The sequence below is a fragment of the Benincasa hispida genome, chromosome 12 (assembly GCF_009727055.1).
Source record: "Benincasa hispida cultivar B227 chromosome 12, ASM972705v1, whole genome shotgun sequence".
NCBI lineage: Eukaryota > Viridiplantae > Streptophyta > Magnoliopsida > Cucurbitales > Cucurbitaceae > Benincasa > Benincasa hispida.
Window position 1 is genome coordinate 31,905,363 of NC_052360.1, and position 27,559 is coordinate 31,932,921.

The following is a 27,559-nucleotide window of genomic DNA, read 5'->3' on the forward strand; positions in this document are numbered from 1 at the left end:
AAACTATTTTAACAAGTTTTTTTTTTAAAAAAACTACTAGTTTTGAAAGATGAGCATTTTAAGGATTCATTTGAGGCAAATACTATCCTAAGACTATAATAACATCATTTAGACAATAAAAACTATTTTGTAATCCCCAATTAATTACAACCAACACTATTTCAAAACTCTCTAATTGCTATAATATTTATTATTTGCTACAGTTTTTTATATTCATCATTTTTTTATTATTTGCTACAGTATTTACTCTTTCATTCTCAAATTAAAATAGTTTACACCTCAAACATATATTATTATAACTCAAACTTAAATAATGATTTAAATAATTTGTATCATAAATACAAAATATTATAATCTAACCATAATAATAAGATTATAATAACTAACTTGTTGTGCCAAAGTTATTTATTTGGATTTAGAATAGTTATTTTAACTCAGTCACACTTTGAGCTGCCGTATATTATCCGTCCTTTTAAACCAACATTTGTATTTTAACAGACGCCACAAAAAAGTAACTCAGCCTTTGGCTTTGGCTTCACGTGTTCATCTTTATGGCTCTCAATCATTCGCTTCTCTACAGTAAATCAAGCTATCCTACGCCCCTCAAGGCTGCAATCAACACCCGATCCTTGATCAGTTCCTTTAAGCCTGGTTGAATCCGGATGTATAATACTCTCCCGGCTCACGTTAGCGATTTTGACTCGCCAATGGTTGATTCTGACGGCTGAAATGGAAGCCGGTGGTCGTTGAGCTCTGCTGAAGTCTTCGTTCCTTTTGACAAACACGACGCATCCGGATTTCTCTTTTTCTTCAAGGTAAGCTACTTTTTCTCCTGAAAATTCTGGTTTCTGAATCGATTTGGGAGTGATTTTGTATCGGATGGATTTTGTTCTCAATGCTGCAGTGCTTCTTTTGGTTCTCTTATGCTATTTGGTTGTTTGAATGAGATTTTAGTTCATGAATTAGGTTTTCGGTTTTGGTTGCCACGGCTTTCGTGTTTTGGAATCGTTTCTGGAACTACAGGTGTTAAAATGGCTAACTGTATACTAAGAGTAGGGAGTTTATGGTTATAAAAGTACTATTTGTGATGCTTTCCAATTTATCAGGTTTTAATAAGATTGAGCTATGGGGATGATGGATGAGAATGCTTGCAATCATGAATCTCAAAGACTTGAAATGCAAGAAATGGAGAATACTATGAAAACTTTGACCAAATTAGAATTGGACTTGGCGTATTCATCGGAGAAGTTGATGAATCTTCATGTGCTTTTGATGTGCCTATTGACTCAGGAGAATGATTTTGAGGCTATGGATTTGGAGAATGAGTATATCCCAGATGATTCGTTTGGGAAGGTGTTGGCATTTGATTTTTTGTCTGGCTTTTTGGATTCTGAGGTAAGAGAGCTGGATAGTTTCATGGATAAACTCGAAGCAGAAATAGTTGATGCCCGTGGAATGGTATCTTCTTGCAGACAATCTAGTGAGGTTTTCAGTGTGGTAGAAGAAAAACTGCTTGATTCCGAAAAGTCGCTTGTTCAATCCCAACAGCAGATTCTAGAAGTGAAGATGCAGTCAGCCAAATTGCAGAGAATTGTTTTAAGCAGTGGAAATTGTTCGTGTTTTTTCTTTTTATTCAGTTATTAGTGACCTTGGATGATGAAGAATTAACTATTTTGTAATTTTGATTACTCTGCCTTTGTGACAGGGAGATTGGAGGATCCTGTGATGTCGTCACAAAATGATCAAGTTCTTCTCAACATAAATGGGAAATCAAATACAATGACTGAACAACAGAGGCATATTTTAAGGATGCTAGAAAAATCACTTGCAAGGGAGCTAGATCTTGAGAAGAAGTTGTCTGAATCAAAGCAACGGGAAGAAGAGCTCAGAATGAAGCTACACTATACCGAACAAGTTGCTTTGAGAATGGAAGAGGCTGCAGAAGTTGTTTGGGGAAGGTTTTTAGAGGCAGACAATAGTGTTGAGATTCTTATGGGGATTTCAAAGGAATTAGTCGGCCGCCTCCAGCTCGTCCAATTCAATCTACATGGTTCGTTTCAACGTGAAAACGAGGTCAAAACTAAATGTCAAGATTGGACGGAGCAGCTTAAAGCAAAAGAAGTGGCTATACAGAAGCTTGAGAAAAGGAATGCTGAACTACTAATTGCCAAGAATGCTGAACTGGATAAATTGAGGGAAGAAGTGAAGTCTCTTGAGGAACAACTTAAAGAATCTAGGCTTGATCTGAAAAGTGCATATGACTCAAATGAAGCAAGTCAAGATCAGCTTATTGAGATGGAAAATCTTGTTGAGTCACTGAAAGAAAGCATCTGCATATCAGAAAATAGAGCAGAGAGTGTTGAAGCCAAGCTTACACAGCTGCAAGAGACAAACTTGGAACTTACTGAAGAGGTGAGTTTTCTTAAAGATAGTGCAAGCAACAAAGAGAAAAAGGTCGGTTCACTTGAAAAACAGTTGAGGCAACTAGAGATTCAATTGCAGCATGCAAAATCATCATCAGAAGCAAGTCAGGAGCAACAAAACATGTTATATTCTGCAATATGGGACATGGAAACTCTCATTGAGGATCTTAAATCCAAAGTTTCTAAAGCTGAAAGTAAGACTGATAGTGCAGAGGAGCATTGCATTATCTTGTCAGAAACCAACTTCGAACTCAATAAAGAACTTACTTCCCTCAAGGCTCGAGTGGAGTTCTTAGAGAAAGCATTGGATCAAGCCAACGGTGAAAAATATACGAATGCAAACAAAGTTAACTTGAGTTCCAAGTTTATCATGGACATGGTGCTCCAACTAGCTGTTGAGAGGGATCGAATTCAGAGCCAGGTATTACTTTACAAAATCACTAGATCTTTTTAAATTTGGCTACCTAAGGATTCTCAGTTGGCCGGGCTCATCATTATAATCTACTAAACACTTGAATTATTGGAATTCTAGTTTGAATGTTACTTTGACCAAACTGCTTTGTCTATTTAAGTCTGAAGAATGAACATATTGTATTTATTCTTAATTTTCAATTGCAACACTTTTACTCCAGTGGCCTCTTTTGATAAACTGTTGCTACCATGCATTTCATTAAGTTAAATTACTTAGAAGCAATATTTGATTTATCATGATATTAAAGCTTGGTCCAAATGAACAAATAAGATGAACTTAAGTACTTTAGTTTTGGATAGAATATTTTTTTCTACACACAGGAAGCACATTTTTTAAAAATCTTCGGACTTTTTCGTATGTAGATTTGTATGTATAGGTAGTCTAATAGATGAATAATTCTCAAGTACTCTAGAAATGTCATCTCGTCCAAACTCTATTTGTTTATGCAGCTATCCATTTTGACAAATGATAACAAAGCTTTGATTGAGAAATTGAGAACTGTAAGAGATGGTGCGTCTATAATCACACGTGACAGAGGAGACTACGACAAGAAGGAACGGTCAGCCCCAGAGAATGATGTAAATATACCTCAATGATTCGGAGGAAGCTTTTATCGAGTCTTTACAGCAAAGAGTTCAAGAGGCAGGTACTCTTTCTTGTGAATCAATTGAATTGTTTCATGATTATGTACAGCAGTTACCACTTTAAAATGTTTGTTTCTATGATGTCTGCTCTAATTTTACAACTTTTTTTTGTCATCAGATAACTAAAGCACCTGAAAGCACACCCAAGTGTTGGGCTGAAGGTACTTCTTCTGTATCCATAAGTTAAAATGCTGAGAATGTCTCAAAACCTAAAGTTGTGAGGGTGACCGTACAGAGATTTTGTTCGTATTATTCTTATTATTTTCTGTCTTATTTATTATCATTGTATTCTTTTACTCAGAGTCTTCACCATTCTATGGTTCTTTGTGGTTAAAATTTTCATGGTCTTTGGATCCAAAAGAGAAAAATGTTAGGGGAGAGTCCAAAGGTAGCACATTGCCCCCATGTATTCCATTGTTGTTGTCAAATAGATTTGTCTTAGGAGGTTGTGCTGGTGTCTTTCCACTTATAGTGAAATTGTGTTAGATTATCTTCATTGTTCAAATGTGAATATAAAATTATTGTATTTGGATATATATATGTATATTTGGATTCTTCTTGGTTCTTTGTTGTAATTTGAGTTTTAATTGGTCTCCTTGATAGCATCTCTCTTTCCTTTTCTTTTTTATCCCATACCTTTTTTCCCCCTCCTACTTTGAGCTCTGTAACTCAAATTTTTAAGTTTCTAATGCCACATTTACCAAACTGCAATGAAAATTGGGATAATAGTAATGGAATTCCATTGATGAATAAATTGATGAACCTAAATCGCAAACGTGATTGGATTGCTTGATCGTGTTTGCTTAGAATTACAAGACCATAAACAGTAAAGGTAAAGGTAAAGGTAACAGTAAATGGGAAAGATTTATAATTCTCATACGGTTACAGTGGTAATATCTATAATGGTAATAGAGCGACAACGATAGCGGTAAATGTAGTGGGTCTGTAATTTTCAAACACAATTATATTGAACACCTTAGTTTCTCAATTATATTGTGCAATTTGATAACAGATTTGGATGTTGATCCCATAGTTTATTACGATTATGAAACATAGGTAAACAACAACAAACAAAATCAAATGGAACCCACTTTTTATATTGTCATTGATGGATTATGTTTCACCTGAGGTAAACATGGTCTAAGTTGTCAATTTGAACCTAGCCTACCCTTACACTAAACTAAAAATTGATAAAATTTAAGTGTGTCCTAATAAGTTGGAGAGAACAACTTTCCTTTTTCCTCAATTGTACGAAATAAAATGTTATTGACTTAGAATAGAAAAGAAATACGATAGTTTATGTTAGATTGTAATGGGACTTGAAATTGAAATTGTTCAAGTCGTAGATAGTTCTATACGAGTCATTTCAATCATTCCGGAGTATTCAATCATTTTATTTATTTATTTTGTTTTTGCGCTACTTACCATTATTTCATCTCCTGTTTCACCCACCATTGAGACATTGTACCGTGTTATCATTCATTGATCTAATTAGATGCCATTTGGGTTGGCAAAAATCTCCGGGGGTCAGGTGGAGAATCCCAGTTTGATTGGAGATGGGATCAAATCGAGGATACTAACCGTGTCCCCGGTCGGGGATGGGGAGAGTATCCCCTCTCCGTCCCCGTCCCTATATGTATATATAAGTCGGGGATAGGTCTCCGCAGGGACCCGTTTTCCCGATGGGGAATCCCCGTCCCCGCTCCGGTCCCGTTGCCAACCCTAGATGCCATCATAAAAATTTGGGAATCAAATTGACGCAACTTCGGTAAAGCTATTATAATTAACCTACCAATAGCTATTGTAAATAACTTAGTAATGATTAAGTGTAATCTAGGTTACACTTAATCCATGCTTCTTTTTTCATTTGGGTGCAAAAAAAAAAAAATGTTGACACATGGCAATTTTTTATTGGGTAACTGCTTAGATTGATTTTCTAATAAACCTAACAAATAAAGGGAAAAAATTAAGTGAAATAAATAACTTACTTTTTACATATAAACGTTGTAATTATTTTAATACAATTAACAAAATACTTTTTGAACTTGGGGATATGTTTCAATTATGCCCTTAGACTTGGTAACATTCTATGTTTATTTTGAACATTGAAATTTGTTCCAAAAAATCTTATTAGATAGTTTTTTTTAAAATGAATATTGACGTAATGGCTAACGTGTAATAATTGGAAGACATATTGACATTATTTACAACATTTACCTAAATGATGATGCAGACTAATTTGTAAAAACTAATTATGTACATAATTATAATGATATGTTTTAAGATGAAATAAATAGTAGGACTGATCTTAATCTTCTATATAGTTGTGCAAATAATATAAAGCACAAATTTTATGTACATCAATACCATGTCATCCCTATGCTCATCGTGCATGAAGTTTTAGGGCTAGCCTCGTTGAGACTCCCTTTTGGGCTTTGTCCTAGGACTTGTCTTTCCTTGTGCTTAAATGAGTCTAGGGTTTAATTGAATGCGTACCAAATTCTTGGTCACCTTCAGCTTACATATGTTTGGGCACGTTACCATTTTGAACATCCATGACTTCATTTGTTCTCTACTTTTGGCTTAGGAGTCGAGATAGACTGACCTTTAGAACCCTTAGATAGAGAACATGCTACCATTGAGTCCAATGCAAGTCCGAGCATAAATCTTTTCTAGACCCAGGGTTTAGGGCATGACTTGAACTTGAGTTTCATCTATTTTCTAGTCTGACTGTCTTTGAACCTATCCAATCTTCATTTTGCCTCTTCTTAGTCCTAAATTTCTATAACACTAGCTATTTATTTGTTGGTTTTTTTTTAGTTCAACAATATGTGAAATTGAATTTTTCACTTTTGGTTGAAGAGTATATATCTAAACGAGTTGATTTATGACTTCAATTTTAATTATATATTTTTTTATACAACAAGTGAGTAAGAAATAAGAATTACATCCTCTATTTTATTTCTTTTCTAATGTGACCCATTAAAAATGGAATTTAAATACCATTTATTTTGTATAGACTCACCAGCTATTATTTTATCTTGAAGAAACGGGGAATCAAGGATGAAACCCTAATCCATCAAACTTGTATAAAAACCGATAAGTCGGCTCACAATCAGCACAACTTGAAAATGGAGTTTCGTCCATTGGCTAATCTGGTGATCATCTCCTTCAAGTCGATTCTCTGGTAAGCGGCGCATTACTTAGCAATTAGCGTAAGCATCTGATTTTCCTTTTTAGCTTTCCTTTTCCTGCATGATTTGATGCACCAAATAGCCCCTTGCTTCTCCGAGTTTAGTTGCAAGGAAAATCGAGAAAAGGGTATACTTGTGGTGCTACATTCATTTTGGCTTTTACATCTATGGTTCTGGGGAAGATTTTCTCTAGCTCAACCCTGTTTGGCCAAAGAAACAATCATAAAGTCCTCTTCAAAATTTGAATTTTCCAAATGTGTTGTTCCCTTTTCATGGGGTTGTCTCAACTTGACTCTAAAGAATGTAAAAATGGCCATTCAAAATGATGAGGTATTTTTGAGGTGAACCTATGATGTGCCTAACTCATATCAAACAATGCCTTCAAAGTTCTCTGATTGATGTTGTTGGCCTGATGTATTTTGACATTGCATTTTGTTGCTATCTCTCCTGAATTTGAATTGAAAGGAAAATGTTGTTTTGATATTCTTTTAAGGATAAGTGAATGGATGCAGATAATTGGAATAGCCTTTTTGTATTGAATTGACTTGTTGTAAGTGAAGCAAGGCAAAATGATGAAAACTTTGTTATCTGAAACTGATGTGGAACTTATGTCATTCTGGTCTTCAAAGTTCTCTGATTGCTTTGCTGTCTCGGTGTTTTCCATCATATTATTTATATAATTGGTGTTTCAGTTTGGATTTGAAATTATCATATCCATTTTTCTTGTATTTTGAGTTACCTGTTTCTTTCTTTCCCATTTTTTTACAGCTTAATTGGGTAAGTAACTATCAATTTGGATATTTTCAAACGATTTTGGGAATGTAAGCAATACTGGTAGCACTAAAATTCATGGTCTGCAGGGAACTTGTATCTCAGGCCATACGAGCATTGTGCAACACTAAAATCTCTTCTTTTCTTCTCTTTATTGCCTCAGTAATTTGCATGAAATAGCCGAGGCAGAACTGGAGAGGACATAATGAAATTCTCTTTGTATTTGCTATATGAACAACAACATAGTTTATAGATATTTTCTAACAATATTACAGCATACCATGCCCATTCCACTATTAATTGCACAACTCATAAATATGTAAGTAATTCTTCGACAAGATTTTAATTTATATCTTAGGATGACTAAGCTTCAGCAATATGTGGTTCCTCTGTATCAGTCTGCACCAATGAGAGAACGCATCTTTGTTGAAGCTGCCATCTTTAGTACTACTTTCATTAAAATATGCTACCTATACTTTAAGCCTCCGTCTTTTAAAACAAGCTCAAGATCCAATAGTCTGATGACACTACCCTCCTCCTTTGTCCGGGCTTGGGACCGGCTGCGTAGAAGAAATGCTGCTTAATGCATGACACAGGCAGAGTTATCATGTCATTATAAGTTGTAGAATAACATGATTTTCAGGGAAATTGGAGCTGATGGATGTCGACTTGGTGATGAAACACACCAGGTCAAGAATCAGAGGCTTTAAAAGGGATCAAAACACATGGGCATGGATTCTACAGAAGTGCACCCTCTATTCACTTGGGACATTGGGATGCACATTCTGTTCAAATTCACTTGAATGATATAATAAAGGCTAGCAGGAAGAAGCCACATGCCAGCCAACAGATCCAAGCAAGGTTTGGATGGACTAAAAGACTTGCTATGATGCAGATACCAATTGCAGCAAATAGAGCCCCTAACTTTTCCAACAGAAGTGCAATTTTTGGGAATGCATTTTGAAGGAGAACTCCAGCAAATGAAACTGCAAAGCCAATCAACATAACAGCCCCAAAAAGAACAGTAGGAAATGGAGGAGTTGAAGAAGATAAGCTGAAAAACAAAGCTAAAATTGCCTGAAAAGTTAGACTAAGAAATATCTTCCCAAGCTGAGGAGGGCTGTTGACTGGTGTAGAAGGCCTCAGCATGTTGATGTGAATTGGCAGGCAATCTGATGCTCCCAAGGTAGAACTACTTATTCCAGGATTTCTATTTGTGATTGCATTGATGACGGAATAGAGTTCTTTCATATCTATGGAGGTTTCATGTGGAGTAGTTGCTGCCATTGGGAAACAAAAAGGATTTGCTCAATGTACTCTCAAGTGGTTCCCTTGGGCTAATGCGGTCTTGCAGTTTCCTTTTATATTGTATGGATTATTCTAGAATATGTAGAAAGAAGTTTCAGTGATTCTCCTACAAGTTTTTTGATTAAATTTCCTTGACAATTTGTGATCACTTTTGGGGTCAAGTAATTTCTACTACTGCTTGCTTCTTTTTCGTACAATAAACATGGCCCACTGCTCTTTCGTGGTATCGACTGCCTCAATTGCTGATTGGATGGATGGCTAATGGAAAAGATATAAAGAGCTATAGGACTTGTTTGAAGGGATGGATGTTTTTCTAACAATTTAGTTATTTTCTTTTCAATTTTTTAGATACGAAGATTAAGATTATAATAGTTTGGAATTTCTATCTCACATTTAGAATAAGAAAATTTTATTTTAGGCTTGGTTCTTGAACTTTGAAGTTGTGTCTGAACTTTCAAATTTTAAATTTTAGAAATTTATGTATCCAAAGTTTAGGGTTTTGTACTTAAAAATTATTCTCTTGGTGGGAAAGTCTAAATACGAAAATGAGGTTAATGTGTTTGTTGATTCCAATTTTGTTCAGGGTTTTTTATTGGTTAATCTGTCCAAGACTTAGTTATCCATGCTTGAAGATGATGTTAATCTTCGACAATCTGATTTGAAGACATTTCTCCATGGGGGAATTTGCTTTCTGATCTGATTTATCCTTAATTTGTCTGTTTTGTATTTGTATTAAAAAAAATATCAAATTGGAGATCTATTAGGCACAATTCATTAGATGGGTAGGAACTAATGAATTGGTTAATTACCAAAAAGAAAAAAGTGCATTAGTTTCTTCCAATGAAGTTATTATCTAATGGTAAATTCAAAATTTATTTCTTAAACTATTTTATTTATTCTAGTAGAATAAAGGAGAATATGTGTCAATTACTTTATGTTATAGATGTGACGAATTAATATATGTAGAACAACGTGCCAACTTCCAAAGACAACATCATATAGGTTTCTTTATGTTGAATGTTGCTTAATCAACCAATTAAAACTGTTTCTAATCATTTAATTAAAATTGTTTACTGTCAGTTTTCTTTATAACTACTTAATTAAAATGATTTATTTCTTAAAAAAAAAAAATCAATGTTGGATGGATTGCTGCGCTGCACCTCTAGCCAGTCATCTCCGATTATTAAAGTATATGTCAATTAGCTATGTTCATTTTGTTAAAATTAGAGCAAACTTTAGGTAAGTATGTTATAGAAATTTTAGGTTTTTGACCTTCAAAGTTTTTGGATCTATGTCTATTTAATTTCTATGTTATTCAAAGTTTTTATAAGTTAGACTTATATCATGATAATTCAATATTTAATCTTACATTATTAAATGTAATTTTCAAATCATTAGAATTTATTTTAAATTATTAAAAGTATAATTTAGAATGATTTTCAACGTGTCAAAAGTGATTCTTTTAGAATCACTCCCAACCATAATGTGGAAGATTTTCTAGAGTACAACAAATAACTTAGGCCCCGTGTAGTTTTAGTAACATTCATCCTATATTTCTTGCTTTCTTATCTACTTTATAACCATATTAAAATTTATTCTTGTTTTTGAAATTTGTTAGGAATTTAACTCAAATTGTAAAAAAATAAGCTTAATTTTCAGTAATAAAAATAAAATTATCAAAGGGGGTCTTAAAGATTTGATGGGCAGATTGATTAAGCACCATCCTAAAAAATATATATTTACTTTATAGATAGCACAAAAAAAAAAAAGTATTTTTTATATTTTAAAGAAGAAAACCCTTGGAGGGGAAGTGTTTTGATAAGAGAAGGGGGGGACACTGATCCCATCCCATCCCATGGGCCATACCATGTCCCACTTTATACCTTTTGAGAAATTTCCCACAACACTTAACCATTTGAAAAACTTGGGTAGCAAGTTTGGGTTGCCCCTCCTTAATTTCCAAGAAGCTTCCTTTTTCCTCCTCCCCTTCTTGCCATTATATAAAAAAACAAAAACCAAGTTTCTAGTACAAAATACCAATATTGACCTGATCATCTTTAAAAGCTTCTCTTATTACTACTATTTCCCTCCTTTCTTCACTGAATGGGATGCCAACTAGGGAAGGAAAGAAGAAGAGAAATGAAAAAATCAGACCAAATTTCTTTAACTTTCACTCTTCCAACCATAATCTTAAACTCCATTCTGTTTGTGTCTTTCTACACTCTCATAATTCTTATGTTTCTTTCAGGAAGAAGTAAAGAAGTGAAGAGTTTCATGTTCAGTGGCCTTTCTAATCCCTCCTTTGCCTTCGATGCCTTTGTTGTATTAGTTGCCTTTGCTTTCTCCGGTGCTTTGGGTGCACTTTTGATTCCTCATAGACCTAATTTAGCCATCTTTTATGCCTTGTATTCTGTGGCTTCCACTGCTTCTGCTTTGCTTTTGTTGATTTTGGGGATGTATTTCTCATTCACACATGGCAAAGTCCAATAGAACTTTATTATGATTTGTTTCTACTTCTTCTCATGTCAATGTTCTTTAATATGAATCTAAGTATTGATCTCAATGTGATGTTATCAAATAAGAATGTGAAGCAAGAATATTTTGCAAACTAAATCATGGATTATTGCCCAACTCTCTTGTACTTTAGAGCCATGTCTTTAGCTCAATTTCTATATGTAATGTTTTTTTATTCGATTAAGACCTACAAAGTTTCGATAATATTGATCTCTTGAGTTGTCTCAAATGACAAGATCTTCACGTTAACAATCACAAAATACTCAAATATATTGGTCGATAACAATTCAAGAGTCAGGGGAGGTAGTAAGTAGAGGCTTGAAAATCCTTCTTTCGTTTACCAAATGGCTGCACAATCATGTAAACGATGCACCACGAACTAAACGATAGTTCAATTAAGTAAATGATTGGACGAAGCATTAGATGATTGTATAGACGACAGTTGACTGAAGCTAGACGATCGTGTAGACGATAGCTGAGGAGTTAAACGATCGTATAGGCGATTGATCGCGGAGCTAAACGATCGAGTACATGATCGTATAAACGATACTTTAGCAAAATCTAAACGATTGTAAAGGTAAGAAGAAAAGACACAGGAGTTTAAATGGTTCGGCCAAAGGCCTACGTCCATTGTGCAAATTGGGAGGTTCTCTTTTATTACTCTTCAAAGTGTTACAGAACAAATGTTTTGCTCTCTCGTTTTCTAATTCACTCTTACATTAATCTCGCATTTGATTTCCTTTATATAGGTGCAGGCGATTCAATCAACGGTGAAGATCTGGTGTTTACAACACTTAACAGAAAGAGGTCAACAACAGTTCAACTACTAGCTGCGATGTTCTTCTTCTTGATTTCGAGTCTTTCTGTAACAATCTCCACCTTTGTAAGCATCCAAAGTTCTTTCCCTCTTTGCTTCACTGAGCTGACTTGAGCTAACATTTTTCAGGTAACTCCAGAAGGTCCAAGCATTTGACAAACTTGTTTAATGGAACAATTTTGGTTAGCATATCAGCTGCATTATCAGAGGTATGAATCTTCACTACCTCGATTTCCCCTTTCTTAATCTCTTGTCTGATGAAATGATATTTGATATCAATATGCTTGGTTTTGCTATGAAACTCCTGGTTCTTAGATAGGTATATTGTGTTTTGGTTATCACAATAGATTCTGACTTTTGTTTGTGTTATGCCGAAATCGTTTAGTAAACCTTTAAGCCACAAACCTTCCTTCACAGCCTCAGACAATGCGATGAACTTGACCTCTATTGTGGAAAGGGCCACAACAGGCTGCAAAGTAGCTTTCCAACTGATCAAATTGTTCCCCCATAGGAAAACATAGCCTAATAGGGAACGTCTTCTATCCAAGTCCCCTGCATAGTCTGCATCTACATAACCATAAAATTCATCATTGGATGGCTCATTCTGTCTATATAAGACTCTTGTCTCCTTGGGTGAACATAGATACCTTAGTATCCACTTGATTGCCTCCCAATGTCTTCTACAAGGGTTTATCATGTACCTACTGACCATACTTGTTGCATAGGACAGGTCTGGTCTTGTAGAAGTCATAAGATACATAAGAAATCCCACTACTTAGGAATAAGGGACAACATTCATATGGTTCAAATGCTCTTCATCTATGCTCTTTGGACTATTGGCACCTGAAAGCTTCATATGATGTGCAAGAGGAGTACCTACTGGCTTAGCATTCTCCATCGTGAACCTCTGCAATATCTTTGAACAATATTCAGATTGACTAACTAGCAATCTACCCTATTTTTTGTCTCGTTCTATCTCAATGCTTAGGATCCTCATTGACTCCCCTAGGTCTTTCATATCAAATTTTCTCTTAAGAAGCATTTTCACTTGCCTCAGTTCTTCTTTGGATCTCCCGGCCAGTAGCATGTCATCTACATAGAGAAGTAGATAGACTGGTTCCTTGAAGCTACTAGAATTTATGTAGACACACCAATCATATGAGCTCCTTTTGAACCCCATCTTGGAGATCACTTCATCAAACCTCTCATACTAGCATCTCGGTCACTATTTGAGGCCATATATGGACTTTTTCAACAAACACACTAGGTCTTCTTCTCCACTTTTCACACAACCTTGAGGTTGCCTCATGTAAATTGTCTCATTCAACAGTTCATGTAGAAAGGCTGTTTTACATCCAACTGATCTAGCTCCAAATCCCTTTGCACAACTAAGGAAAGGAGCAACCGGATGGAAGTATGCTTCACAACAGGAGAAAACACCTCATTGTAATCAATGCCTTCCTTTTGAGTGTACCTCTTAGCAACAAGCCTAGCCTTGAACCTAGACTTTTGCACATCTAGAATCTCTTTTTTAAATTTGTAAATCCATTTGCATGAGATAGGTTTGTATCCTTTATGCAAAGGTATTAGTCTTCAAGAGTCATTTTGATTGAGGGACTCCATTTCATTATTCAAGCCTCAATCCATTGCCTAGCATCCGGGCTGTTTGTTACTTCTTCAAAGAAAGTTCATTATTACTCAAAGAAATGGCAGCACTCAATGCTATACTAGCAAAATCAAAGTTCATTATTACTCAAAGAAATGGCAGCACTCAATGATATACTAGCAAAATCAGACTCTTGGTATCTTGCTGGTGGTACAATTGTTCTTCTAGGTCTGTCTCTTGTCAATGAATATTTGTGCAAGTCTCCATGTGTCTCAACTTGTTCACTTGACATATGCTCACTGGTTTCACCAGCCTCATCACCTTATGACTCTTGATTTTGAGAGGAAATAGAAGTTCCACGATCACTTTGAGGCTCCACCTCAAATCTAGTGCTACTAGTCTTTGTCACTATAGAAGATGGTTGTTCTGTCATCATGAACATCTCATTTTCTTTACAAACCACATCTCTACTGTTCACACACCTATTTTCAACTGGATGCCACAGCCTAAAGCCCTTTTCTCCTGGTGTAAAGCCTAAGAACATGCACTTTACAACCCTTGGTTGCAACTTCCCTTGGCTTTGATGCACGTGCTTACACAACCAAATACTTTCAAGTGTTCCAGCTTAGGTGGCAGCCTTGTCCACCTCTCTTTAGGAGTCTTCAGCTTTATGGATTGATGATGACATCTATTAAGAGTGTATATGATGTAGGAGACAGCTTCAGCCCAATATTTTTCAGGCAATAAGACATTAGATAGCTGATATCTTAATCTTTCTAGCACTGTTCTATTTAATCTTTCAGCTACTCCATTTTGTTGAGTTGTGTACCTCACGGTTTTAGCCCTTACTATGCCATACTCCCTGCAAAACAAATTGAACTCCTCTCCACAAAACTCTAAACTGTTATTAGTTCTCAAATCTTTAATTTGTTTAGAGGTATGCTTCTCAATCAAGGTCTTCCATTCTTTAAATCTACTAAATACTTCATCTTTGGATTTTAAAAGTAAACCCAACTCTTCCTTGAGTAGTCATCTACAAATGAAAGAAAGTACATTGCTCCACTAAGAGATGGAGAGTGAGCTGGCCCCCACAAGTCTAAATGCATATATTCAAGGATTTCCTTTGAAGTGTGCTGTCCTTTGGGGAATTTTTGTCTTGTTGCTTTGCTCAATATACAATGTTCATAGAATTTAAGGCTATCTCCAACATCCCTTGGTAGAATTCCTTGTTTAGATAACATTTGCAGCCCCCTCACATTGATATGAGCAAGTCTTTTGTGCCACAACTCATCTTCAGTAGGCTTCTCATCAGTTGCCAACAGGGTCGAGAGTATCATTTGCACATCCTTGATGACATATAAACCATTTACCTTGGTTGCCACCAAAACCACTTTAGAATCCTTAATAATTTCAAAGGTGCCTCCCATACCCCTATATTCACAGCCTATGGCATCGAACATCCCCAAAAAAAGGAGATTCCTCTTCAAAGTTGGAACATGCCTCACGTTCCTTATCAATTTGAATGAACCATCCTGCATCTTCGAGGACATAGACTTTATTCCCACAGCTCTGCAAGTGTTATTATTTTCCATGTAGATCAGCCCACCATCCCAATTCTTATAAGTGCAAAACCATCCATTGGATGGTGTCATGTGAATTGAGCAATCGAAATCTAACATCTAATCTTGAGTCTCCATAGTATTCTGGTCTCCACCTTCTTCAGTAACAGCTAAAGCATCTGAATAGACTAGGGAATTCTCTCCTACAACAACCTCGGTCTATTTACCCCCCTTGTTCTATTGGTTCAATTTTCTCTTCAAGGCATAACAGTGCTTTTTCATGTGCCCCATTTTGTGACAAAAATGGCACTTTATCTTGGACTTATCACCATTGTTCTATTTTCCCTTCCCATTGTTCTTGTTCTTCCGCTTTGAGAACAAACCTTCACCTCCTGGTTGATCCTTCTAAGTCATTTGCAATTCAAGTTCTCTAACTCTCACAGCTGATATGATAGCTTCTGTGGTAATCCTTTCTCTACCGTATTTCAATGCAGTATTCACATCTTTCAAAGATTCTTGTAGAGAATTTAGTAGTATGAATGCCTCATTCTCTTCCCCAATATTATCTCCAATTAATCTGAACATAGAAGACAATCTTTTGAACTCATTAAGATTATTCATGAGGGACTTTGCTGCATCCATCTTGTAAGTGAAGAATCTTTCCCTCATGAAAGCTTTATTAGGCAGACCTTTGTTGAGATATATCTCATTCAATTTATTCCACAGGGCATAGACAGTAGGCTGGTTGAAAATCTGCCTCAAAACATCGTTTGTGACATTAAGAACAATGTTCCATATGCATTTAGTTCAATAGTCTCTTTGTCTGCCTCAGAAAGCATTTCAAGGTTCTTTGCAGGGTCTGTAATGGCCAAGCGAGCCTTCTGCTGCCCCAAGACTGCTTTAATCTTTGCTTTCCATTGTTCACAGTCTGTTTTGCCATCGAATTTCTCAATCTCATATCTGGTAGTTCAATTAAGTAAACGATTGGATGAAGCATTAGACGATCGTGTAGATGACAGTTGGCTGAAGCTAGACGATCGTGTAGACGACAACTGAGAAGCTAAACGATCGTGTAGATGACAACTAAGAAGCTAAACGATCGTATAGACGATTGATCATGGAGCTAAACAATCGAGTACATGATGCGATAGAAACTTCAAGATCGTGTAAATGATACTTTAGCAAAATCTAAACGATCGTAAAGGTATGAAGAAAAGACACAGGAGTTTAAGTGGTTCGGCCAAAGGCCTACGCCTACTGTGCAAATTAGGAGGTTCTCTTTTATTACTCTTCAAAGTATTATAGAACGAATTCCTTGCTCTCTCATTTTCTTATTCACTCTTACTAATAATCTTACATTCGATTTCCTTTATATATGTGCAGGCGATTCCCAACGATGAAGCTCTAGTGGTTACAACACTTAACAAAAAGAGGTCGACAACGGTTCAACTGCCAGTTACGATGTTCTTCTTCTTGATTTCTAGTCTTTCTGTAACAATCTCCACCTTTGTAAGTATCCAAAGTTCCTTCCCTCTTGGCTTCACTGAGCTGACTTGAGCTAATCTTTTTCAGGTAAATCGAACCCGAGAAGGTCCAAGCATCTGCCAAGCTTGTTTAATGGAACAATTTTGGTTAGCATATCAGCTGCACATTTTATTGTTGCCTTTACCATTATCATTATTGTTTGACCCTAACGGTAATTAGAGATGTCCAAAAAACCCATGGGGTTGGGGCCCCGCGGAGACCCCCCGAATGAGGTGGGGAATCCTCGAATACACGGGAAATGGGGGAAGGTGTGGAGAATTTTTTTCCCGTTTGCAATTCAGGGTCGGGGACGGGGAATATATTCCCCGACCTCGACCTCGACCCCACCCCGTGTCCTCATCTCACCTTGAATTTTATATATAAATTATAAATTTATAATATATATATTTATTAATATTAATATTGTAGACTTTGTTAGGATAATTATGAAGTTTTTAATTATTTAAGTTTAAGGCTTTATTACTTTAATTCCTTAGATGTTGTAACATTTAAGATAGAATGTTCTAATTGTTGCATTATAATTTATAAAAATTATGAGAATTTAGCATTTTAATTATATCTTTTTAAATTGAATGTGTATAATTGTTTTTATTACCAAAATCGACAATATTTTATTTAAATGAAAGTTGTATTGGATATGTTTAAGGAATTCTTAAAAATATATATTTAATTGAAATAAAAAATTGTTAGAGCAAAATGATGGCAGGAAAATTTTCCCGACAAAGAACCCCAATCCCCACGAGGAATCTTGGCCCCGTTCCCCGCGGGGATGGGGATGGGGACGGGGAGGGCTTCCCCGTCCCCGTCCTGCTCTGTGGACATCTCTAACGGTAATGGTAACGACAATGGTAACAACAAATGTACAAATTCATAATTTTCATACTGTTACAATAACAAAATTTTAAACGATAACAATAATGGTAACGGTAAAGGTAGTAGGTCCCACGCAGTTTTCAACTGCAATCAAATTGAACCCTCTTTATTCCTCAAACAAATTACATGATTTGATTACAAATTTCAAGGCGAGCCTCATATCTCATTACGTTTACAGAAGCAGGTAAACAACAACAAAAGTAATCAACTGAGGCTCATTTTTTAAATTACCATTGTTTTATTAGTTTTCAACTGATGTAAATGTGGCCTAAAGTCGTATTTATTTTAGGAGAAACGTAATTCATCTATGATAATCTAAAAAGTGACTTCCATTTTATTACGTTTATTGTTGTTTATCCATGTTCTAAAATTGTAATGAAATGTAGGGCCCACAGTCAAATCTACAATCAACTAATGCAATTTGATTGTGGAGATGAGGGTGATCAATCTGATTGTGTTTGAAAATTATGTGAAACTCACTATAATTGACCCTAAACGGTAACAGTAATGGTAACAGTAAGAAGACAATCAATGCAATGTAAACAACTTCAATCATAATCAAATTACGTTTTGTCAATTTATGCAAATATTTTATTTTATTTGCTATAATTATTCTATTAGATTCTTTCCTGCTCTGTCAATATTTTCCTTATTTCATTAATTTTGTATTCTATTTAAATTAGGGTCTTGTACTCTTGTAATAATGAGAAATAGTGCAAAAATAATACTTTTTACATATAGTATCAGAGTAGAAAAAATATACTAAAACCCTAAAAACCCTAATTTTTTAAAAACCTTAGTTGTGTCGTCATCATCGTCGCTGCCGTCAAGCCTTTCCTTGTTCATTGTCGTCGCTAGTCCCTCAAAGCCTCGTCGGACATCAAATCTCCATCAGAGCCATCGACCGTTGAAGCTGGTTTTGCTTCTTCGTTTGCGTAGTTTTGCTTCTTCGCAATTTTTTTCTTCTACCTCTGTTTAAATAACCATTGGCGACCAGTCATCGATCAAGCCTGCAGCTGTCGCCACCGGTTGCCGCCTCTCACTACCGCCACTGTTTTCTCTTCATTTTCCCCCTTTTTTCTTCCCATATCTACTATTTTTTTCCTCTTTGGGTTTGTTTTTTCAACAATATGTCAGATACTAAGGCACCTATCGCTAAAGTTTGCAACAATCGTATCCATCCAACCAGTCCCATTGTCCAAATAACCATTATCAACTTAATGGGGATAATTTTCTTCGTTAGTCTCAAAGGGTTCAGATGTATATTCGTCAACAAGGGAAGATTAGTTACATCACGAGAGAAAAAACTGCCCTTAGTCCAGATGACCTATTATTTGCCAGGTGGGACGCTGAATCCATAGTTATGACTTGGCTTGTCAATTCTATGGTTGAAGACGTCGGCTTTAACTACATGTGTTACTCTACTGCGAGCGAATTATGGGATAGTGTAACTTAGATGTATTTTGATTTGGGCAACCAGTCACAAGTGGAACCTGAAATTGGGTGATATACGAAAAGGCGCTAACTCAGTGGAGTGGAAGTCTATAGAGGACCAAAAGCACTATAGAAAATTCGTTGAAGATGGTTGTATTTACAAGTTCCTTGTTGGCTTCAATGTTGAGTTTGATGAAGTTAGAGGTAAAATACCTAGAAAAACCACTCTTCCAACTACTAATGATGTTTTTTTTTAAGTTCGTAGGGAAGAAATTCGCAGGAATGTTATGATTTTTTTTAAAAAAAACTATTGATTCAGTTGAATACTTTGCATTGGTGACTGAAAATATTGCAATGAAGGCTTCTGATCAATCAAATAAGCCACATGAAAAGCCTCGTGTCTGGTGCGACCATTATAATAAACTTCGACATACGCATGAAACTTGTTGGAAACTTTATGGAAAGCCTACGAATTGGAAAAGTTCTAAGCAAGGTGAGTGAAATTCTCATCAGCATACCTCTAATGCTAATGTTGTTGACTCCAACATGTTTAGTAAAGAGAAAATTGATCAAATTCTAACGTTGCTAAAGACCACATCATCATAGTAATCCTAGTGTTTCATTGGCACAATCAGGTACTTGTCCTCAAGCTCTTTCTTTGCTTAATTTATCTTCATGGATTATTGATTCTGGAGCCTTTGATCATATGACTAGTTCCTTTTGCCTCTTATTTATTTGAATCCTATTCTCCTGTGTATTGCAACGAAAAAATTTGCATTGCTGATAATAGCTTCACCTCTATTGCAGGAAAATGAACTACTCCTTTGACTAAAAACTTACATTATGTTATGTCCTTCATGTTCCAAAATTAGCTTGTAATTTGTTATCTTATAGTAAAATCTCTAGGGATGCTAACTATCTTGTTATCTTTTGTGACACTCATTGCAGCTTTTAAAATCATGACTTGGGGGGGGGGGGAGACGATTGGACGTGCTAGGGTGATTGATGGTCTCTATTACTTTGTTGACGTTTCAGCTAGTCATAAAAAAAGTTCAGAGCTTAAGTAGTTTCTGTTCTCCTTCTGTTAAAGAAATTATAATGCTTTGGCATCGTAGATGAAAGCATCCTAATTTCTTTTACTTAAAGTATTTTTTTCCTGATTTATTTAAAGGATTTGATTATTTCGTTTTTCAATGTAAAAGTTGCATTTTTGTTAAACGTCATTGATCCAATTATTTGTCTAAACCTTACAAGGCTTCATCACCTTTTTCCTTAATTCATACTGATGTTGTTTGGGGTCCATCTAAAGTCTTGACTCATAGTAAGTGTTAATTTGTTACCTTTATAGATAATCACATTCGTTTAACTTGGCTTTATTTGTTAACAAAAAAGTCAGAGGTAAAAGAGATTTTTGTTCGATTTTACAATATGATTGAGACTCAATACACTGAATATGTCAATGAACAATCAACCAATTTTTTGCAAGATAAGGTATATTTCTTCAAGCTACATGTTGTGACACACCTTAGCAGAATGGCATTGCTGAGCAAAAACATAGATAGTTACTTGAAGTTGATCGTGCCCTTATGTTTTCTATGAATGTTCTAACATATTTGTGGGTTGATGCCATTCTTACGGCTGCATATCTGATTAATTGAATGTCATCTAAGGTTTTGAGTTTTAGAACCTCTCTGAATCACTTCAATGAGTCTTTTCCTAATAATCGATTGTTTTATGATTTTACCAATTAAATTGTTTGGTGTACTACTTATGTCCATACTCCTACCCTTTCTTGAACTAAACTTGATCCTTGGGCCACTAGATGCATTTTTGTAGGTTATGTCCCTCATAAGAAAGCTTACAAATGTTTTGATCTTTTGACCAATAAGTATTCTGAGAGTATGGATGTGTCTTTTTTAGAAAATCAATCATTTTTTAGCCCAATTTCTCTTCTGGGGAAGACTTCTAACCTTGAAGATAATTTTTTGGACACTTCATCTCTCCCAAACATTGGTTGTCCTGAAATTATGAGTTCTAGTCCTTCGATGCCAAGTGTGGTGAATTTTGCTTCATGGGGAGAAATACTACAAACTAACTCAACAAGTCGAAATCATAAACTTCAGGTTTATACTAAAAGAAACTTGACTAGAAAAGATCGAGATCAAACACTTGACTTATCACAGGACCAATCAAATACTTTAATGAATGGTTATGAAGATCCATGTATTAGACATTTTACCCCTATTTCTCCTAGTTCTTCATTTCCTTCTAATCCTTTACCTGATGTCTCTGATCTTGACATTCCGATAGCCCATAGAAAAAGGTATTCGTTGGTGTGCTAAATATCCTATTACAAACTACCTCTCTTACCATAGATTATCTGATGATTATAGAGCTTTCACCTCTAGGATAACAAACCTATTTGTGCCAAGGAATATACATGAAGCCTTGAATGTTCCGAATTGAAACTTAGCAATTATGGAAGAGATGAGTGCTTTAGAAGAAAATGGCACGTGGGAAGTTGTTGGGCTTCCAAAAGATAAGAGAACAATGAGATGTAAATGGGTGTTTACTATAAAGTGAAAAACTGATGAGAGTGTTGAAAGATATAAAGCGAGGCTGGTTGCTAAAGGCTTTACATACATATAGGATTGATTATCATGAGACATTTGCCCCTGTTGCAAAAATCAATTCCATTAGAGTATTGTTATCTATCACAGTTAATTTTGAGTGGCATCTTTATCAGCTTGATGTGAAAAATGTCTTCCTTAATGGTGAGCTTGAAAATAAGGTAGAACTTACCACCAGGTTTTGAAGCTAATATTGGAACCAACAAAGTTTGTAAGTTAAAGAAATCTCTCTATGGCCTTAAGAAATCTCCTAGAGTGTAGTTTGGGCATTTTGAGAAAGCAGTAACAGGTTATGGGTTTCGTCAGAGACAAACAGATCACACTAATTTCAACAGCCATACTAGTCATGATAAGATGGTTGTTTTATTAGTTTATGTTGATGATATCATTCTCACAAATAATGATGAAGCTGAAATGAACAACTTGAAGAACAAGCTAGCTAATGAATTCCAAATTAGAGACTTGGGAACCTTGAAATACTTCCAAGGGATGGAATTTTCTAGGTCAAAACAAGGTATCCTTGTTAATCATAGAAATATATTGTTGATTTACTTGAAGAGACGGGCTTACTTGATTGTCATATAGTAGAAACTCCTATTGAGCCAACTAAAAATTGCAAGCTGCAAAGGATACAGAGATAAAAGACAAGGAGAAATACCAGAGACACGTGGGAAGACTTATTTATCTATCTCATACTCGTCCAAATATTTATTTTGCTGTCAGTATGGTGAGCAAGTTCATGCATGCCCCAAGGCCAACCCACTTTGAAGTTGTCTACAAAATTGTAAGATATATGAAAGGGACTCCAAGAAAAGAGATACTATTTAAGAAGAATGGTCATTCACACGTGGAAATTTATACTGACACTGATTGGGCAAGTAGTACTATAGATAGTAGATCAACCTTTGGCTATTGGTCCTTTGTTGGAGGCAATCTTATTACATGGGAAAGCAAAAAACAAAGTGTGGTAGCTAGGAGTAGTGTTGAAGCAGAGTTTAGGGTTTTAGCACATGACATTGTGAGGGGATATGGATAAGAAGATTATTGGAAGAATTGAAATTTATCCAGGCATTTCCTATACGGGTTTACTGTGACAATAAGGTTGCCATCTCTATAGCACACAACCTAGTCTTACATGATAGGACCAAACATATAGAGGTTGATAAACACAAGAGAAGATTGATACGGGAGTGATATGCACTACCTATCTTCATACAAAAGAGCAAATTGTCGATGGCTTCCAAAATTACAATGCAACAAATTGAGCAAGCTGGTAATGGAAGACATCTTTAAACTAGCTTGACGGAGAGTGTTGATTTATGCAAATATTTTATTTTTTGTTTTATTCTCTATAGTTATTCTGTTAGATTCTTTCCTACTTTGTCAGTATTTTCCTTATTTCATGTATTTCATATAAATTAGGGCCTTGTACTCTTGTAATAATGGGAATTAATATAGAAATAATATTTTTAACACACGTTTACAAAATGCCTAAGTAAAACGTGATTAAAATAAAGCAATCTAATTACTTCTGTGATTGAAGCTTATTACGATTTATTCATTAATAGAATCTCATACAATTCCACCAATTTTGATTACAGATTAGTAAATGTTTCCTAAATCATTGCATATTATTGCGGAACTAAATAATTACACATTCAAAAGTAATTATATATTAAAGGTTTGAGACTTAAATTGTTACCTAGCATGGAAATAAAAAATGTTCTCATTTTTGCCAACAAAAGCATAGATTAACGGACATTGTGTTTATATTATCAACATCGTGATATGAGGTTCGATTCCCCTACCTCACATTTTAATTACAATACCTTTGCGAAAAAAGGGAAAAAAAGTTCTCATTTCAAATTGGTTTTGTAAACATTTATGTTCATGGATCTTTATTGTAGACATTATTTTCGACGGGTATTAGTGTAAACATTAATTCTTCCAGTTTGGTTTTATTTTATTAGTCCTTATACTCTCAAATGTTCGAATTTAGTCTTTATATATCTAATACATCTTAAAATTAGTAATTTCAAGCACTTATATTCATCACAATTAGTGAAATTTCTTGATATTGAGTGGACTTCTATTGAATCGAGAAATAGGTTTTGTTGTCTATCTTTTACAAATTCTGTCCCAGTAGGACATGTAGTTCTATTATTATGAAAAATTTTCATTGAGAGAAAAAAAAAATTGAAAGATCTGCATCTATAGTACTTTTGCTATCAAAATTGGTTAAACAATAATAATAGTTTGTAGGTAAGAGAAGGCACCAATTTGAATATGTTTCCAAAATTGATAGAGAGAAGCTAATAGAATGAGACTATTTTATATGAATGTGTATATATATATAATTGAACAACAAACCAAGAATATGGAATATTTCTAAGATTTATTGAATCATAAGACTGAACTTAAACATCAGAAAGTAGAAAAACTAAAATGAAAACTAAAATGAAATGAAATTCAAAGCACACAACCTTAAATGATATTTCACCTAACATCTTGTGGGAACGAATTTTTCTTCGACACTGTTTTCTCAAAGGGAAAAAAAAAATCCATAAAGAGAGAGCCCATTTTTCTTGATGGACCCATACCATAAACTGTACGAAAATATCAGTTCAAAACAAATGCCTAATGGATGGGTAAGGAGATGCCCTTTTTATGTTATAAAAAAGAAAAAAAGGAGTCACTTAAATGACAGAACAAAGACAATGAAGGAGAAGCCGCATGCCAACCAACATATCCAAGTAAAGTTCTGATGGACTAGAAGAAAACTTGCAATGATACACACACCAAATGCGGCGAAAAGTGCACCAATCTTTTCGAACAAACAGGCAGTTCTCGGGAACGAGTTTTGAAGGAAAAGAGCAGCAAATGAAGCTGCAAAGCTAATCAAAACAGCAGAACCAAAAAGTTGAATCAAAAGTGGAGGAGAAGAAGTTGGTGAGCTGATGAACAAAGCCAAAACTGCTTGAAAAGAAAGCCCAAGAATTGTCTTGCCAAGATTTTGAGGGCTACTGGCTGTTGCTTGAGCGGTCTGATTCATTCTAATGAAAATTGGTAAACAATCTGATGGTGTGGAGAAAACGCTGATTCCATAGTTTCTTCGGTTGATTGTAGGGATAAAGGAAGAAAGTGCATTCATATACAAAGAGGTTTGTAGTGAAGTTGAAGCCATTGAAAAAAGAAAATGAAAGTTTCCTCAATACTCTCAAGGGGTCTCCCTGAGACCAATTTGTTTCTTTTTTTAATAGTGTTATGTGATTCTACTATAATTTTTTTTTTTACTTTTAGTACAAGTCCTTGGAAGTTTCTTAGGAATTGTGTGTGTGTGTGTTTGACTATTGCTTCTCTTTCACACCCTACCTTCACTCAAATATACTTTCATGGTATTTACTTGGCTATTGAAGGGTGAATGGAAAAATATAAGAAAGCTTTAAAACTTTTTTAAGTTAAAGTTGTTGGTTATATACTTTTTTTTACCGATGTTTTCAAAAACCAAGCCAAAGTTTTGAAAACTAAAAAAAAATAGTTTTTTAAAATGTGTTTTTGTTTTTTAAATTTAGCTAAGAATTCAACTCTTTTACTTAAAAAGAAATATGGAAATCATAGTAAGAAATTGAGAGAAAATATGCTTAATTTTCAAAAACAAAAAATTCAAGGGGGCGTTTGAGGCAAATACTATCTTAAAACTATAATGATCACAGTAAATATTATTTTATAGTCCCCAATTAACTACAGTCAACACTATTTCAAAACTCTCAATATTATTTCAAAACTCTCATCTGCTAAAATATTTACTATTTGCTACAACTTTTACTATTTTTGCATTCATCATTTTTTTTTATTCTTCGCTACAGTATTTAATATTTCCTTCTCAAACTAAAATAATTTACACCTCAAACACATACTATTATAACTCAAATTAAAATAATCTACACCTAAACACAAACTATAATAACCCAACTATAATAAAATAGGACTATAATAACCAACTTTTTGCCCCAAACGCCCCCCAAATGATTACGAAATAGAACCTTATTAAACCAACTTAAATATATAATATATGCACACACTAATATGAATTATGCCCAACTAAACAAAATTCCTTTAGAAATATCATAATATATATATATATATATCACCCTAAAAAAGTATATCTAATTTTTAAATAACAGTAGACTAACAAAGTCAAGAGTAAGGTAGTTCGGTAAGAAAGAGAAACCCCACTTGCATTCAAATACTTACTCGAGAAGAGTTCTCTTTTTCCTTCTTTGGGTTCGCAAGTTGTCTTGTTTTTGTGTTTCTCGTACTTGCTCAAGAAGTTGCTTTTAACCTTCACAGAATTTTCCAAGAAACTTTCTTTCTTGCACCCTATAAAACCAATGTTTCAAAGTCTAAAAAACAGTACAACCAAGCTCTTGAAAACTTTTCACAATTTCCCTCCTTTTGCTCGATGGAAGATGGTGTGCAAATTAGAAGAGAGGAAGAAAACTATGAAATTATCGAACCAAATTGCAATGACCAAAATCTCAACTTCTTTCACTCTTCCAACAATAATCTTAAAATCAATTTTGTTTCTGTCTTTGAACAGTCTTACAATCCTTGTGTTATTTGCAGGTAGTGCAGTGGGGACTGTGATTTTTCATGGCCTTCCTTCCTCTGCCATTGATGCCTTTGTTATCTCAGTTGTCTATGCTTTTTCAGGTGCTTTGAGTGCTCTTTTGGTTCCTCAAAGGCAAAACTTAGCAAGATTTTGTGCCTTGTATTCTCTGGCTTCCATGGCTTCTGCTCTGCTTCTGCTGATTTGGGGACTGTATCATACACTCATTCTTGGCAAAGCTCACTACTAGAGGGCTTTATCAGATTTGAATGTGTTTGTGTTTATGTTTTTGTGAAAGCCCTTTTGAGTTTTAAATCTAAATCTTCTCCAAGTGTTTTCAATGATTTGAAGCAAGATTTGTTAATTCCTCTGTACTTTGTACTCTTAAGCCATCTCTTTTAGTTGAATTTCTTCTTTTTCTTTTCCTTTTTTAATGGAATCAATAATTCGATTTTTCATTAAAGAATGAACCGTTCAACCTACAGTGAGAGTAGAACTCCTTTGTGCTTAGCTTAGTTTTTTTTAGTACAACAATTGTGAGGAGGGAGGATCGAACCTTCAACCTCTAGATTAGAAGATTATGTCAAACCATTGAACTAGGCTCACTTTGGCTTAGTTTCAGCTTTGTGTTTAGCTTAGTTCTAGCAGAATAAATGAAGCAATTGTTTGGAATTAATTTAATAATTAATCTATTGGTTATTACAATTTAAGGGGCATTTGGGGCAATGAGTTGTTATTATAATCCTCGGTTATTATAATTTTGTTATAATAGTTTGTGTTTTGGGTGTAGATTATTTTAGTTTGGATTATAATAGTATATATTTGAGGTGTAAACTATTTTAGGTTGAAGAGGAAATAGTAAACAATGTATTAAATAATAAAAAAATGATGAATGTAAAATAGTAAAAAAAATGTTGCAAATAGTAAATACTGTAGTAAATGAGGGTTTTGAAATAGTATTGACTATAGCTAATTGTGGATTACAAAATAGTAGGTACTATAGCAAGAAATGGTTAATTACCGTATTAGCATAGTCCTTATCTCAAACGCCCTCTTAGGGAGTAATTATATTTGAGCTATTAAATAAGAATATTAAGAGAGTGTTTGAGATAAGGAGTAAAATTATTTTGTTCATGAACTCAATAATGTAAAGAGCTATA

General features: G+C 34.7%; 2 protein-coding genes and 2 non-coding genes across 11 annotated transcripts; all 4 read left to right on the plus strand.

The window, feature by feature from the left end:
* Positions 1-512: 512 nt before the first annotated feature.
* On the plus strand, positions 513-4,134 carry LOC120067693 (WPP domain-interacting tail-anchored protein 2-like). Of its 2 annotated transcripts, none has more exons than XR_005478998.1 (5): positions 513-815; positions 1,107-1,612; positions 1,706-2,844; positions 3,345-3,541; positions 3,658-4,134. XR_005478998.1 is itself a non-coding variant. In XM_039019228.1 (5 exons), exons 2-4 carry the CDS (start codon positions 1,126-1,128, stop codon positions 3,489-3,491), a joined length of 1,773 nt encoding a protein of 590 aa, XP_038875156.1. In that variant the 5' UTR covers positions 513-815; positions 1,107-1,125; the 3' UTR covers positions 3,492-3,537; positions 3,658-4,134. The 2 variants fall into 2 exon arrangements, 1 of the variants encoding a protein (XP_038875156.1); XM_039019228.1 differs by having other exon boundaries at positions 3,345-3,537.
* A 2,915-nt stretch (positions 4,135-7,049) lies between these two features.
* LOC120068680 lies at positions 7,050-7,133 on the plus strand. Its single transcript, XR_005479311.1, has one exon. It is a non-coding gene; the product is annotated as a small nucleolar RNA R160 (small nucleolar RNA).
* A 163-nt stretch (positions 7,134-7,296) lies between these two features.
* On the plus strand, positions 7,297-7,375 carry LOC120068678. The gene has a single exon (XR_005479310.1). It is a non-coding gene; the product is annotated as a small nucleolar RNA R160 (small nucleolar RNA).
* A 3,444-nt stretch (positions 7,376-10,819) lies between these two features.
* LOC120092775 lies at positions 10,820-20,103 on the plus strand. Of its 7 annotated transcripts, none has more exons than XR_005486154.1 (5): positions 10,820-11,972; positions 12,076-12,191; positions 12,273-12,352; positions 16,692-16,763; positions 16,881-20,103. XR_005486154.1 is itself a non-coding variant. In XM_039050973.1 (5 exons), the coding sequence occupies exons 1-5, from the start codon at positions 11,931-11,933 to the stop codon at positions 17,010-17,012; spliced, it is 420 nt and encodes a 139-aa protein (XP_038906901.1). In that variant the 5' UTR covers positions 10,820-11,930; the 3' UTR covers positions 17,013-20,103. The 7 variants fall into 7 exon arrangements, 2 of the variants coding, with proteins under 2 accessions (XP_038906901.1, XP_038906903.1); XR_005486156.1 differs by having other exon boundaries at positions 10,820-11,903; XR_005486157.1 differs by having other exon boundaries at positions 10,820-11,903; positions 12,076-12,133.
* Positions 20,104-27,559: the final 7,456 nt, after the last annotated feature.